Source organism: Notechis scutatus, chromosome 4 (genome assembly GCF_049901735.1).
Source record: "Notechis scutatus isolate UNSWTSFEM ecotype Mainland chromosome 4, rNotScu1.2, whole genome shotgun sequence".
Taxonomy (NCBI): domain Eukaryota; kingdom Metazoa; phylum Chordata; class Lepidosauria; order Squamata; family Elapidae; genus Notechis; species Notechis scutatus.
Window position 1 is genome coordinate 67,004,002 of NC_142012.1, and position 15,862 is coordinate 67,019,863.

The 15,862-nt window shown below is 34.2% G+C and overlaps 1 protein-coding gene across 6 annotated transcripts in view; it reads left to right on the forward strand.

Moving 5' to 3' along the window:
- FSTL5 (follistatin like 5) overlaps positions 1-15,862 on the forward strand; it is a 389,133-nt gene that overhangs the window by 305,715 nt on the left and 67,556 nt on the right. For all 6 annotated transcript variants that reach the window (XM_087963650.1, XM_026675826.2, XM_087963651.1 and 3 more), the window contains 2 exons: positions 12,033-12,194; positions 13,500-13,634. In XM_087963650.1, coding sequence (XP_087819776.1) covers positions 12,033-12,194; positions 13,500-13,634 — 297 coding nt within the window. The remainder of the gene's footprint in view (positions 1-12,032; positions 12,195-13,499; positions 13,635-15,862) is intronic.

The following is a 15,862-nucleotide window of genomic DNA, read 5'->3' on the forward strand; positions in this document are numbered from 1 at the left end:
AATACGACTTCAGCAACAGAGTGGTCAATGTCTGGAATACTCTACCTGACTCTGTAGTTTCTTCCCCAAACCCCAAAAACTTTAACCTTAGACTGTCTACTATTGACCTCACCCCTTTCCTAAGAGGTCTGCAGGGGGCGTACATAAGCGCACCAACGTGCCTACTGTCCCTGTCCTATTGTTTCTTTTATTTTTCTTATATGTACCCATTATTGTTTCAATACCTTTGTATTACTAATATTTATTATTCAAAAAAAAACCAACAACCAAAAAAAAAAAAAAAAAAAAAAAAACCACCCACCCCCCCCCCGAAAACACACAACCAACCCCCCCCCCCCCCCCCCCCAACAAACCCCCCATTGTTCTCACTGTCAGAAAGTTTTTCCTTATTTTCAAGTTAAATCTCTCCTTGTTCAGTTTCCATCCATTATTCCTTGTCTGGACTGCAGGTGTTTTAGAAAATAGCTTGACCCCTTCCTCTCTGTGGCAGCCCCTCAAATATTGGAAGACTGCTATCATGTCTCCCCTGGTCCTTCTCTTTACTAGACTAGCCAAGCCCAGTTCCTGCAACCGTTCTTCATATGTTTTAGTCTCCAGTCCCCTAATCATCCTGGTTGCTTTTGTTAAGTTTGGAGAATAATGGAGACCAGACATCTGACCAGTGACTTCAACTCTTTAATAACAGTAGATAGAACAGAACAGAGCAAGGCTATGGACAGCAGTAACCCTTTTATAGGGTTGGCTGCTACCCTATTAACCAATAATAAGTGCAACAAGTTCAACTAATAACCAATAAGAAGTGTCCTAATATTGGCCAATCAGGGGTTTGTTATGGACCAATCCTTGTTCGTTGTTTAAGGACCAATCAAGTGTGCAGGCTTTCAAAACCTGCTTTGCATTGGGCTTAGTTACTTTTATTGATTCACAACACTCTTCTCTGTATTTTTTCTAGAGTCTCAACATCTTTTTTGTAATGTGGTGAACAGAACTGGATGCAGTACTCTAGGTGTGATCTTACTAAGGATTTATAGAGTTGTACTAGTACCTCACTTGATCTCGATTTTATCCCTCTGTTAATACAACTTAGGATTTCGTTAGCTTCTTTGACTGCTGCTGCACACTGCTGGCTCATATTTAGCTGGTTGTCCACTAAGACTCCAAGATCCCTCTCACAGTTACTGCTGTTGAGCCTGCTTTCACCCAGTCTATATGTGCACTTTTGGTTTTTCTTGCCTAAGTGTAGGACTTTACTTTTCTCTACATTGAATTTCATTTTGTTAGATACGGCCCAGTGTTCTAGTCTGTCAAGATCCATCTGGATCTTGAGCCTATCTTCTTGGGTGTTAGCTATTCCTGCCAGCTTAGTATCATCTGCAATAATGTATAGTGTAATTTAAGAGAGCCTCTTTTAGCTAATAAAGATAATAGTTTCATGAATTGATTAAGAAATGAAGGGCACAGCTTATTGTCCATTTGAAAAATAAATTCCAAAACAGCTGTTTTATCCAACAAATATGTGATTTCAGCCCCACCCACCCCAACATCAGCTCAGCAGCTATTTTGAAGCATGGCTTCTAAAACTGCTTGCAGACCATTGCTGTTATTGGAGGATCTTGAGGGATGATTCTTGGACTCTCCCTGACCCCAGAGAGTAAAATAAATGAAAGGAAACCTGTTCCTTCTGTTGATGAATTGGAAAAACAACAGCCTGTAGAGAGCAGATCTCTGGGCATGTCAGTTGCTGACCATTTCTTCACCAGAAGTTCTCTAATAAATATTATATTAAATACATTAGGACTTAAAAGATATCCCTAATAAATTTCATGATACATCATCAGAGGTGAATAGGAAATTCAATTTATAATAACCCCTGCAATATAAGTAAAGTACTGCATGTTGATTTAGGTAAACAAGGAGAAAACTCATATGTTAGCTTGAGTTGTTTACTTGAGTTGTTGCTACCGGTTCTGCCCGGTTCTATAGAGCCGGTAGCTCTGAAGAGCAGCAGACGCAGAACTGGTTCTGAGTTTGCTGCTGTTTGGCCCACCCGCCTGCCTGGGCTCTTTACCTGTCCTTTGTTTCCTGCTTTTTCAACCTCAGCTGCTTTGCGCATGCATGCGCAAAACATAATAATTGAACCGGTAGTAATGGCAGTTAAATCCCACCCCTGCACTACACCACACAAAAAAAGTTTTATAAATGGCACTTAATCAAAGGATTCACTTTTACAAAAACAGCAACAAAACTTTTAAGCTTTTTGTCCTTTACATATATATATTCCGCAGATACATTATTTGGATTACATATATATATTCCGCAGATACATTATTTGGACAAACAATAGTACACACACATACACAGAATATTATTACAAGCTTATGCTTCATGTAAAAATAAAAATAATTTGAAAATGATGAAAATAATATCAATGCCACTAATCACACACGAAATAATTAACAGAGAGATATGTTAGAACCCATAACTTATTAGCCAAATAAATAATTTACCCACAAAACAAAACAAAATAAAACCTATCCATATGACTTTTCCATCCAATCATGTGAAGTCAGGTAAAAGTATCAGCATATTCGATCGTTTTATCTCAGTTCTCTAAAACACTTGCATTGATGATGTTTCCTAATAAGGAATGAAATGTCTGCAACCCAAACATGAAGCTCAGATAATTTAAAGATGTAAAGATTCAAAACTTAAACAATAAAATGGGTGGGAATTAAGGAACTTTTGAGCACAAAATGGCCTGTACCATAGTACCTTAAGCTTTTATAAATGACAGTGTCAAGTCCCTTTATATAATTTAAAAGAAATAGTGAAGCATGCATCAAGCAAAGATATTGGGAGTGAGAAAAAGACCTAGACAATTACTAGCCTCTTCTGTAAAGTAATTGCCACAACGTAATATTAAGGATGCACAAGATAAAATGATTCTGATTTTTAAAAAAATCAATATATTTTAAATTTTCATTCATTATTGTATATAATACTTAATGTAACTGGGCGAGAAGGTAAGATTACACATGGCAAGTCTTTTTTTCTAAGAAATAATAAACATCATTAAGTCTATGAAAACAGGAAAAATCTTTGTGTCATTATCCCAATGAGTGATACAAGATATAACCATTTTTATATTATTCAGAAATGTAGTGTTGTTAAGACTATTATATCAGGAGTACAAAAATGCAGATTGCGCTTATTTAGGAACACTTTTAGAGCAATTAACAAAAACAGAGACTCGCTAACAATATTTCACTAGAGTAAAGACTACTTTTCCTTTCAAGTAAAGAAAAAAATTAAGTTATAGTAATTCCTGATTAGATTAATAGTAAAAAAAATAATTATTTGGTCAAATAAACAAAGTAAGTTTTCCTTTCTGAAAATAAAGATAATGCAATATTAGTTCATCTATTTTAACAACCTATTTTAATACTTTAGTTTGAGCTGCTTTCAAACTAGGTTTTATTTAATATTATAAGCAGACTATCATTCTAAATTTTATAAGGGGCGACTGTGTTTGCAAAAAAGACAACATAAAACCATTAATTTAAATTTTAAGACCAATTTCCTCCCTTGCAATCTTCAATTAATAACTCTTCAGTGTATCTTTCAATACAAATTGTCTACAGTCATTCAGTATGATTGACATATTATATATATATATATATATATATATATATATATATATATATATATATATATATATATATATACATACCCTGTTTCTCCAACAATACGGCCTCCCCCAATAGGAAGTCCCAGCATGTTTTATAGGCATGAAATGAAATTAAGCCCCGCCCCCAAATTAAGGCCTATATTAAAACATGCAAAATGGGGGGAATGGTGGGGGGGGCTTGCCATTAGGAAGTACTTTTGTTGCACACCCAGATATGGTGCTGCCTGCGTTGACTCCGATACGAAGTGCCCCACCAACGCCGAGGTCAACATCCAAGCCATCGCTGCCCGCCCGAAGATGCAAGCGGGGGAATTAAGTCACCCCCCAAAAAGACAGCCTAGCCATTTTTTCAGGGCTCAAAATAAAATAAGACCCGGCCTTATTATATGAGAAACACGGTATATATATATATATATATATATATATATATATATATATATATATATATATATATATATATATATATATATATGTATGTATGTATGTATGTATGTATGTATGTATGTATGTATATATATATATATATATATATATATATATATATATATATATATATATATATATATATATATATATATATATATATATTCTCTCCATTCTTGTACATGGAATTCAGAGGAAAAATCTGTCAGAATAGAATTGAACTGAACCATTAAAAGAACACGTTAAGTATGAATCAAAATCAAGTATGAAAATATAAAGGAAGATTATAGTATAAAAATAGTGACGTTTAGTCATGCAACTATATTCTTGACAATATAAAACACATGTGGTTGAATGAGTTATTTTATATTTGTAGTTTAACTAATATATTCTCATATATACTGTACTTCTTTCATTAATGTACTTGGATACAGTAGAAAAATATTTCTTGTAACAATTGTGGAAAAATATTTCTCATTACATTCACACAGACATTGATCAACTGCCACAAAATCAGAATTTGGTTGTTAGCATTTAGCATGTGTTTACAATGTTTACAGTGTCCTGGGGTCATGTGATTGTCATTTATAATGTTTCCAACTTCCAGCAAGCAAAGTCAATAGGGAAAGCCAGATTTGATTAAAATCGCATGATTCACTTAATAATTACAGTGATTTCCTTAATAACCATGGCAAGAAGGCTGCAAATTTAACAATCACTTTGCTTACCAACAGAAATTCTGTTCTCAGTTGTGGTCATCAGTCAAGAGCTAGCTGCGTTGCCATTTCAGCGATGAGAGATGAAATGCCAAGAAAAGCATTTCATGCTACCGTAGGATTTATGCAGAACCGCTCTGTTTGAAACTTCTAGACAGTGAAACAGTGTCATTGCTGACAAGTAATGAGCTACTAAAGTCAACATGATTTTGATATTTCAAAAATTATTATCATTTTATATATTACTGGGATACTTCAAAATAATTTCTTTTAAAAATTTGATCAAGCTGAGCCAATTTCCTGCAAACAGTTGGAAAAGATCTAAAAATTCTGCTTTGCATACATAATATTAATTATTTATCTTTTATCATTCGTATTGTCATGTCAATATCTGAGTTACAAGATAGAATCAAAGTAATGAATGCATTCTTTGTTTATTTGTTTAAAGCAAAATAAATATATGAGAATTATGAAATTATTTTAATAGTTTTTCTCTGCAAAATTGTGCTCATGTATGATTATATTAGAGTTTTTAAATAAGTTTTAGTGAAATGTATTGTTTATTGCTTAATAAATTTGCTTAAAAATTCTACATCAGGAGTAATGGGAAATGGCACACAGAATTCCTTTCTAGTCTAAGCTACAATTTTCCTTTCTATAGGCCAGTAAAAGTTAGTTTCAAAGGTGTTTAAAAATGACAATAAATATTTGAGGTAATTATGCACAGATAATGTAGTTCTGCTTACAAGCAAACCTGACATATTTATTAATGTGAGTAGCCTATGTAAACATTCGATTAAATTTTAAATCAAAACTATACCTACTTATGAAAGGAAGATATTAAATATAGAAAATAAAAATTAACTGCAGAACATCAGGAACATCTTTAACTCCTTGGAGAGAAGCACCAATAAGAAATCTAGGTTTTTCCATTTAAATTATTGTAGTATAAACTTTTCAGCAAATAAAACAATTTACGGCATATGGATTCAATTAATAAAACTGTATCTTAATAGAATATCTATGATAAAAACAAATATCCTGCTAGAAATTTTATTTTTTAACAAATAATTAGCAGTGATTTTTTTCAATGATAACACTGAACATTCTCTTCTCATCCCTAAGAGTGGTATGTGTCTTCCTCAGTCTCTGGTCTTATTCCAGAGGCCTGGGAGTTTGAAGAAAAGCACATGTCTGTTGTTCCTAAGATTGCATCTTCTGGTGTTCTGGATCTGTTGGAGCTATTCTTCCAGTTTAGGAATCACACCCAAAGTGCTTCTACCACTACTGGCTACTGGGGCTACATAGCCTTTTACTTTCTACATCCTTTTCAGTTTCACTTACAGATCCTGGTATTTTTCTAGCTTTTGATGTTCTTCTTTCTTATGATGTTGTCTCTTGGCACCTCTATATTTATCAACCCTGCTGTCTTCTGATCTTTGAGTACTGACATGATGTCTAGTGTGGTAGACTCCTGCTTCTATGGATATGGTGGTTAGCACCTGTTTTGTGCTGCTTTGATCAGTACATCGGTGCAGTCTTTTAGTCCTCTTTTACCACTTCTTTCTCCTATTCAGACTATCATCTTGCCATGATATTTCCTCTGCTTGATTTTCCTGTCTTTTGGTGCCTCATTTTCCTGTCTGCTGCTGCCTACTGTCATTGACTGTATATATATATATACAGTGTATAACATTATAATATAGAACAGGGGTGTCAAACTCACGTTGTCATGGTGGATCACATGACATATCGACACTTTTTCCCCCTTCGCTAAACCGGGCGAGGGCGTGGCCAGTGCAGGCCGGGAGTTTGACAGCCCCTGATATAGAATGTCAAATGCTACTATAGGTAAACTAAAACATAGATTTGGAATATTGGAACATATTATCTGGCAGTAATAACAAGCACTTTTCTTCTTAATTCATTGAGTTTGATCCTAGAACAATAAATCATTTTGGTACTCCTGAAATATATTATTTGAAAGTTTAAAATAAGCAGAAACTAACTGAGATATGAACCCATCATGTACATAATAATTTATCTTAATTTTGTCCCCACAATAGCATTTCTGTGAGATATCTTGGATGGGGCAGGGAGAAAGAGAGAAAAAATACAACTGGATAAAAAAAAAAAAAATCACCGATGGTCCAGTGAGAATTAGTCTAGGACTTTCAGTAACATTTAAGTATTTTCTTTTATTTCTATTGCTATCTAATAGTGATGTACTTGCACTGTTAGATAGAATTTAAAAACCATGTAAAAGGATCATAACAAATATATACGTTAGTATGTCTATCTGTGACCACAGATATGTAAGTAAACTTTAAGACAGAAGCCCAACCTTGCCAAATTTCCCTTCTCCCTGAGATCTATGAAAATTTCTTTACTTGTTTGATTCATGTTTCTAAATTTCTGCAAAAACTAAATGCATCAATACTTCTAATAGCAAGAAGTGCTTTATGCCAGTTTTACACTGCAAACTACAGTAGTGGAAGTTAAATTTTAATTTGAGTAAGCCATCACTTTTAATAACGAAGCTTTACTATTACAGAGTTTCATTTATATATGATAAGTTGTATTATACAATTATAGGACACAAGAGCTTTGTCATTCAATATAAAAGTGACTGTTCTAACAGTGTAATCACAAATAACTGAATGCTGTACAATCCTCTGATTACCACTCAGCAATGAAATGATACTTTTTTGTTCAATAATTCTGTATTGACTTTGACTCCTAGGGTTTAATTTACAAACCTAGAAAGCAATATTCCTACTCTGAACTAATGCTTAACAAACTGATACTTGCCATAGCCCATCACATTTAATAATAAATCTTCTTTTAAAATTATTTTCTGCTAAATAGCTTGTGATGCTTAGCAAAAAGGTGCTTGTTTTCAATAAACAAGTCATTTCCTCTGTATATTTGATAAGGGAATAAATTTAAAACTAAAATTCAGTTTTTATAATGAAAATAAATGGAGAAATAGAGAAAGATACTAGGTTCTAAATATGAGAGACCATTTTGGGGTAATGTCGAGTGAATCATGAAGAATAAAGGACATGGAGAAAAAAGGAAAGAAGTAAGCAAAACTAAAATAAAAGTGGAATTATGAAGAATTGTGTGTGTGTGTACATGCATACATATACATACATATATATCCAGTATACATTAACACATACATATATAGAAAACACACTTGTATAGAAGCTATAAATATTACTCAACAAGATAAAATAAATTCCAAAGAGAAAGTCATAAATGCAGTGAGAATATATAAATAGGTAAGATTTCAAATATAGATGATATAACTGGAGAAATATTGAAATAAGGGTGTGACTTGCTTGAGACGGCTGTGCAATTTTTAAAATGTTTGCTTGACGAATACATATGCACCTGAATTTATTTCTTTACTTAATTACTTAAATTTACTGAATTTATTTATTTACTTAAAACTTTTCTATAGCTGCCCATCTTAAAAGCGAATCTGTAGACAGTTTACAGCCTGACACTGGAAGAGTGCCATTTTTAGTTCCTTATCTATGGTGAAATACATAAAATATAAATGATAAAGCTAAAATGAGGATTAATTTGCTAAGGGTGTCTGATTTCTAAGTTCTGATAGGAATGGTATGGGAAGTGAAAAAGAGCAAATTTTGGGAAAAGCACAATTGCTTTATTCCATGCAGTGGGAACTAAATTCATATTTTTGCTTTCAGACATTAGGAAATGTATGAATGTGAAAAAGAAAAAAAAAAGGTTTCTAAACTCTATTTGCTACTTTAGAAGAAATATAGAATATGTTTACATTATGGAATGTTTTGGTTTATAAATATTTAAAATCATAACATGATGTAATTGTGTGTGAATAATTTGGATTTGTTCTTAAATGCTTCAATATTGAGCAGACAGTAAGACAAGAATGTGTGATATCCTCTTCATTATTTTATGTACAAGGAATGCTTGTGGCAATATTAGAGGTGTCTTGATTCTGAGTATAAATACATGCAGATAATGCCAAGTTGTTAGCTGATAATAAGAATGTCTGCACAGGTAGGCTATACCTAACAATGACAAACAGAAATCTGAAAATTAATGTATCAAAAATCAGGCATAGCAAAACAAGAAGAGATAGTGTCATGAATGCTTGGGTGATGAATGAATGTAATGAGTGACCAGTACCAAAGTGTATGTTGAAGTGGTTTGTTGAATCACGATTGAATTGAAAAACAAATTTAGAAAATAAGATTGTATGGGCACAGAGAAAGTAGAAGACCATGACTGGAAGGTATTGATAAATCTTTAAAAGAGAGGGGTTAGTAGTTTAAAGAAAATGCATATATAAACACACATCCCTACACATGCATTAATCAGATTATGCCTGCGATTAATCAGAGTATGCCTGTGATAGAATAATGTAAAATTTTCAAGAATTAAAAAGGGTGTTCAGATAGTGCTCCATTCAAAATCCAAGAAAGACACTCTTAGACTCCATTATTATAGAGAAAAGAACTTTTACTGGAAATCAAGTGGTAACATCAAAAGAATTCGAGATGTGAGAATTTAGGCGCGGAAATCACGTATACAAAGTCATGGCAGCATTACCACCCACAATAGTTCGAACAGTCCATCCAATTTGAGATGTGTATAATGTCATGTGAGGCATCTTCAGGTGATGATGCAGACATCTGGCTGTTGGCCTTGGCCTGGTTTGATAAGATGCAGCGGCTGCGCAGTAAGCATAAACAGTAAGCATAAACAATAAAGTTTTCCCCAAGTTTTACAGTTCGTTCTCTAAAGCCTCCAGCACACTTCCCTCCCACAAAGTCCAATTGATTCTTTCTCTTCCCCCCGTTACTATGGCAGTGGAAAGACAAGCAAAAGTAAAGATTCTTGAATGCTGGCAAAGGGTAATGAGCTAGTACTAATTATAGGATCCATATCCTTTTTTATTTTTTATCTCATAATTTAATGTCTTCTTCCTCTTTTTTCCCCATTTCAAGAAGCTTACCCTTTAAGAAAATAGCATTATTGGTTTACATCTAAATACACATGTCTACAGCAAACTGTAGACACAAATGTTTGGAATACTTTCTGATATTTAAGGGAGTGTTCATTTGGGAGTAAGCTTTCTGTGGCTTTTTCCTGAGGCTAGATTTATGTAAGTCAACACACTGGCTAGAAATTCTCACCTGAAGAGCACTTTAAGCATATCCTTGCCAATACCATCTCACCATATGTTTTGTGGTGGTCAGCAGTTAAGACTCTGGACTTGTCAGCTGCAAAGCTAGCAGCCCAGGTTTGAGACCTGAGCGCAATGGGATAAGCTTCCATCCTTGCCACAGCTTCTGCAAACCTAGCAGTTTGAAAGCATGCAGATGTGACTAGATAACTTGGCATTAGTTTGATGGGAAGGTAACAGTGTTCTGTGACATCATGCTGGCCACATGACTGCGGAAATGTCTTTAAACAATGCTGGCTCAATGGCCTTGAAACAAAGATGAGTCAGCAAGGACTAGTGAAATAAAAGCAACATGGACTTTTTTAAAAAAAATACTGTATATGGTATGTATCAGTCTTTCTGATTTGGGTTTCAAGAATAGAATAACAGAGTTGAAAGGGACCTTGGAGGTATTCTAGTCTAACCCCCTGCCTAGGCAGGGAAACCCTACATCACTTCAGAGAAATGATTATACAACATCTTTGTAAATCTTTTTTGCCTCCAGTGTTGGAGCATTCACAACTTCTGGAGGCAAAATTGATAACAAATTTCAGGTCTCTTTATCTAGGTGTTTTCCTTTCAGGTTTCTTTTGTTTATAAAATTGCTTCTTTCCCCAAGTATAATTTTTCTTTGGGTTTTAACTATGAACTCTTCCATTTTACATTATGGTCTGACCTCTCATTTGCAAAACTGATTTGTTTTCCCTGTTTTAAAATTATGGTTACAGCCTTTTCTAATCATGTTTATTTTCGACCTGTTAACAGTGTATCCAAATTGGTCCAATCTCTTAAATCCCTCAGTTTATTTGATTACCATGGGAGCATTTATCTATAGTAAATCCTATATGATAGTAAATCTATCTGTAGTGAATTTCAATGACACTTGAGCAGTATTCTAATAATTTGTCCTTGCCCCAGCTCCTGCCAACCTAGCAGGACATCTATACTTCTATACTCTCCCTGCAAACTGATATTTTCAGTTGTCAACACTCAGATTATGAACTCATGGCTAATTTATGATGTATTTTTGCTTTTAAATTCTGCATGATTGAAATATAAATGAATGGATAGTAGTTTTGGAGATAGAAAAATAATGAGATTGACAAAGATAAAGTACCACTTTCTACATGCTATCTAATTAATGTCATTTCATTGTACTGGCCTGCTTTCTTGCTTCTGCTAACTAGCCAAACAATATAAGAGTTGTTGCTGAAAGGGTAGTTTATGTTTCACATACATTAAATCCCATGTCACCAAGAAACCAGTTACTAGAGCCACAAAGCTCCATACTGTGTAAAAGTGAGTCAATAGTTAATTCTGGTCCAATAATGAGATGACCAAGCTCAATAATCAATAAACAGAGACAGTAGAACACATTGGCCCACAGGAGTTATGTCAGTGGTAATTCTTAAAGTCATAAAAGGAGGAGTAAATTCTTATTTTTTTTAATAGTTTAGTAAAGTAGTAGTAAGAAATTTCCAATTGAGCACCATTTAGGCTCTCCTTGTAATTTGAGGACTGCTGTGTTATTTCTTCCTCATTTTTGCTAGCTCTCCCTATCAGATACAGAGTTTATGTATTAAAAGTACTGTTATGAATCTTTTAGACATATTTAACTGAAACTCATACATATGCATTGCTATTTTTATCACATTCTGTCCCAAAATGAAGTAAGTGCAGTACATAGCTATTTATATTCAAACGATAACTTTTCCCAGTCTGAACTCACACCAAGAAAGTTTGCTTCTCAATCAAAAACGTGACTCATGAATCTCTGATCTGAATCAAATAAAGACTTATTTGCAAACCTAAAAATCATATATCTGACTGTTTGACAGAGCTATGTAGGTTTAATTATCATATTCCATTGCTCTTTTCTTTGACATAATATATGAAAATGGTTCTTATCATTTATTATTGAAGGAAATATTTATATTTCTGCTCATAAACTGCATTTGATGTACTTTTTTTTCTTATACAGTTCCACCCGTCATAAGAGTCTTCCCTGAAAGTCAAGCTAGGGAGCCAGGAGTGACAGCTAGTCTTCGATGCCATGCTGAGGGTATTCCCAATCCAGTGCTTGGTTGGTTGAAGAATGGAATTGATATAACTTCAAAGTTATCCAAACAGTTAACTCTTCAAGGTAAAGAAACATCTTTTATAACACAATTTGTTACTTTCAAAAAGACATATATTTTGGTGACATACCATATTGCAGTATTTCATCTAAAGTTCCAGTTGGTATAAGTTGATGGAGACAGGTCCAAAACAGAGGTGGTATTCAGCAGGTTCTGACCAGTTCTGGAGAACCAGTAGCGGAAATTTTGAGTAGTTCAGAGAACTGGCAAATTCTACCTCTGACTGGAGATTTTACAATATCCTTCCCCTGCCATGCCCACCAAGCCATGCCCACAGAACCGGTAGTCAAAAAAAAATTGAATTCCACCAATGGTCCAAACCTAGACCTATTTTATGTTCAGGGCTTGGGTCTCTCATCATTCACTTTCAATATCTACATGAAACTGCTGATCACTCAGTAGCCCAAAGGTGCTATGCATTTCCATTTAAATGTGAGGATTAGAAAATTTTGACAGTAGTAGTTAGAACAGTTTATCTAAACAGTTGCCGTTTATTTAAATCTTTGAAAACAACAATAATTGGTGTCATTATCTGAAATGGGTGGTTTGATTGAGGCAGTAAGTCACAACTGAGGGACACTGCCCACACTTTCCATTAGAAATCAATAGAAGAATTCAGCTTTATTTCTATAAACCTGGGTTATAAATATTATGTTGAAATATGAAGTTGGGATTGATATAGTATTTATTTTTATTCCCAAATTCTAATAGTAAGAGAAAGTGAGTTTTCACTAACAAACCACATATTGTGGGCATACTTTATATTATTCAAAATAAAATACAGCAATCCTTAGTAAGTACTAGTTCAGTAATCGTTCTAACTTATCATGCGCTAAAAAAGGAAACTTACAATCAGTCTTCAAGATTCTGGCTATCATAGCATGCCCACAGCCACATGATCACAATTCAAGTCCTTGGCAAACAGTGCATTTGCAATCCATTTGCAACTTTCACAATCAGCTTCTGACAAGCAAAGTCAATGGACAAGCTGGCAGGTAGATACAAGTTGTGGTCAGTAGCTTTGTTCTGAATGACCCATGGTGATTTGCTTAACGATTGCAGCTGAAAATGTTGGACTGATATCAAAAGTTGTGACGTATCTTTTTATGACTGAATTGCTTGGTGATGGAGTTACCAGTCCCAGTTGTAGTTGTGGTTAAGTGAATGCCACCTATATAAGAAAGAGCAAACAATATAAACGGATTGGACTATGCAAAAAAAAACACCCACCATACACTTAATTTTTTTAACCCCAGTAACATGATTAAAATCAAACTAACATCTATTTATATTTTTAATTCTGTGTACAGCAAATGGCAGCGAAGTCCACATTAGCAATGTACGTTATGAAGATACAGGAGCATATACTTGTATTGCAAAGAATGAAGTAGGAGTTGATGAAGACATCTCTTCCCTTTTTGTAGAGGATTCTGCACGGAAAACCCGTATGTAATAATTCATTTTCATGTTATGTACAAGAAAGGATATATAACAATATACATCATTTCAGAAGATTATTTTGTATGTTCTCTTGGTTTCATTCAGAAATATTTAAGAAAATTAAATATTAACAATACGATCACTGTAGGGTTTATTATTATGGATTAAAGTCTAAATAAGTAATTCAAAATATATAAGCCACAAAAGGTAAGAGCACTGATTTCTCCTTACCAACCTCTGAAGCCTAGCGAAATACATTTTGGATAAGGACCAGTCATTTTCTATCCATATATGAAACTAATTTGAAGTATCACTAGTCAGGATATAAACAATAAATTAGCTATAAGGACCTTCCTGTAGGAGATGACTCTTATTAAAATAACTCAGACCTGATAATATTATATTTTCCTGTCACAGTATTTTAGTTCCCAAGATAATTTATTAGATGAAATTTAGTCTTAGAATTTCAGTTTTTTATATTACTTAGTTGTTTGTTAGTGGATGTCAGACACACCACCAACTTTTATGGCAAATGTTTAAAATGCAGACTGTAAATCTGAAAAGTATTATTGAATGAAGGGGCCATTTGCTAAAACATGACTATTAATCATACCAATTGTCTTAGTTTCTTATTTGCATTGTTTTTGCTATCTCAGAAGACAGAAGTTCTAATTTATTGTAAATATACCATATATTCCAGCTATGTCAAAGGTTTAACTCATTCCAACTGATTCTACAGAAAATTTAAAAAGTAAAGTTCCCTCACAGGATTTAATTTAATGATTGGTGGCACTAATGTTATTTTTTTAGAAATTGCTTCCTCCTTCTGCTGCTGCTCCTGATGCTGCTGCTGCAAGCCAGTGATGGTGGTGGGTGGGAAAAGGCAGGAAGCGATGTAGCGCACATGCGCTATAAGGATGACTGGATAGAGCGGGGCGAGCAGCGGAATACTGTCAGCGATTGTTGTGCATGTGTGCGATGTCATGCATACGCAATAAGGACTGACTGGGCAGGGAACGGAAGAGCGGGAGGAGAGGGGTGGGGCCAGCCAGGGGCCCATTTTACCGAACTTCCGGGAATCATAACAACCGGTTCTGAACCGGTAGAATCCCACTCCTGCCTAAATCCGAACCCTTAAATCTGTATATACAGATTCTTGTCTCTGTATTGCAAACATTCCATTAAAATCAGAATGAAATAAATTTAAAATGTTGTAAGAATGGAAAGTATCTTCCAAAAATGTTAACCTTTGTGGACAGCGTGTGATAACACATAATATGAGGCAAGCACCCACCAATCTCCCACTTCTATTTAGGTCAGTATTTGTCGTTTCTCTGTTTAGGTAGAATGGACAAGGCAAAATCATATTCCAAGCACAGAAATGTCATAGATGCAACATTTTCCCTGTTTACAATGTCAATATCTCATAGTGACTATCTCAAGATAAACTATAAGTCCACTTATTGCTATCTCAGCATCTTAAAGAAATTAATCGTTGAACAGATAATTGTAGAATTAATTAGTTACCATATAAACGAAGAATAACTTTTTGGTATCTTTGAAATTAAAAATGTATTAATTTATAGCCTAGTTGAATTATTACAGATTTTTTTTAAAAAACTGTCAATAGCCATGGGGTTATTTTTATTTTACTTATTTAATTGACTTACAACAAGGTCCCCAATCCCGGACCAGCACTGGTCCATGATCTCTTAGGGACTGGTTAGGGACTGGCATAGTTGGAGGTGAGCAGCAGGCAAGCAAAACTGAAACCATTTCCCCCACAGTCCGTGGAAAAAATAGTTTTCACGAAACTAATCCCTAATGTAAAACAAGTTGGGGAGGCATTAACTTATATCATTGCCCATCTCATACACAAATCCAGTGCCAGTGTAAAAAGGCTAAAACAACAACATAGGTTTCTCGTTAGCAGTTTTGGACAATTGGGAAGTTCCCCAATGTACTTGCAGGATCCATCAGCTTTGATAGTTTGCTCGCTTTACAAATCTCTAATATATTTATAAATTACAATTTTAAGTATCCTGCCTCTACTAGAGAGCCCTTTCTACAAAACTGGCTGTAATTATATGTTTGTCACTTTGCTTGACAAATGAATGAATGTTAAGTACATGATCTTTATGTATTAAAAGCTTTGAAATGTTCTTTCATCACAGAATGTACTGAAGTAAAAATTTTCCCAATATGAAGTGCTAATCTCACACACAATCTTATC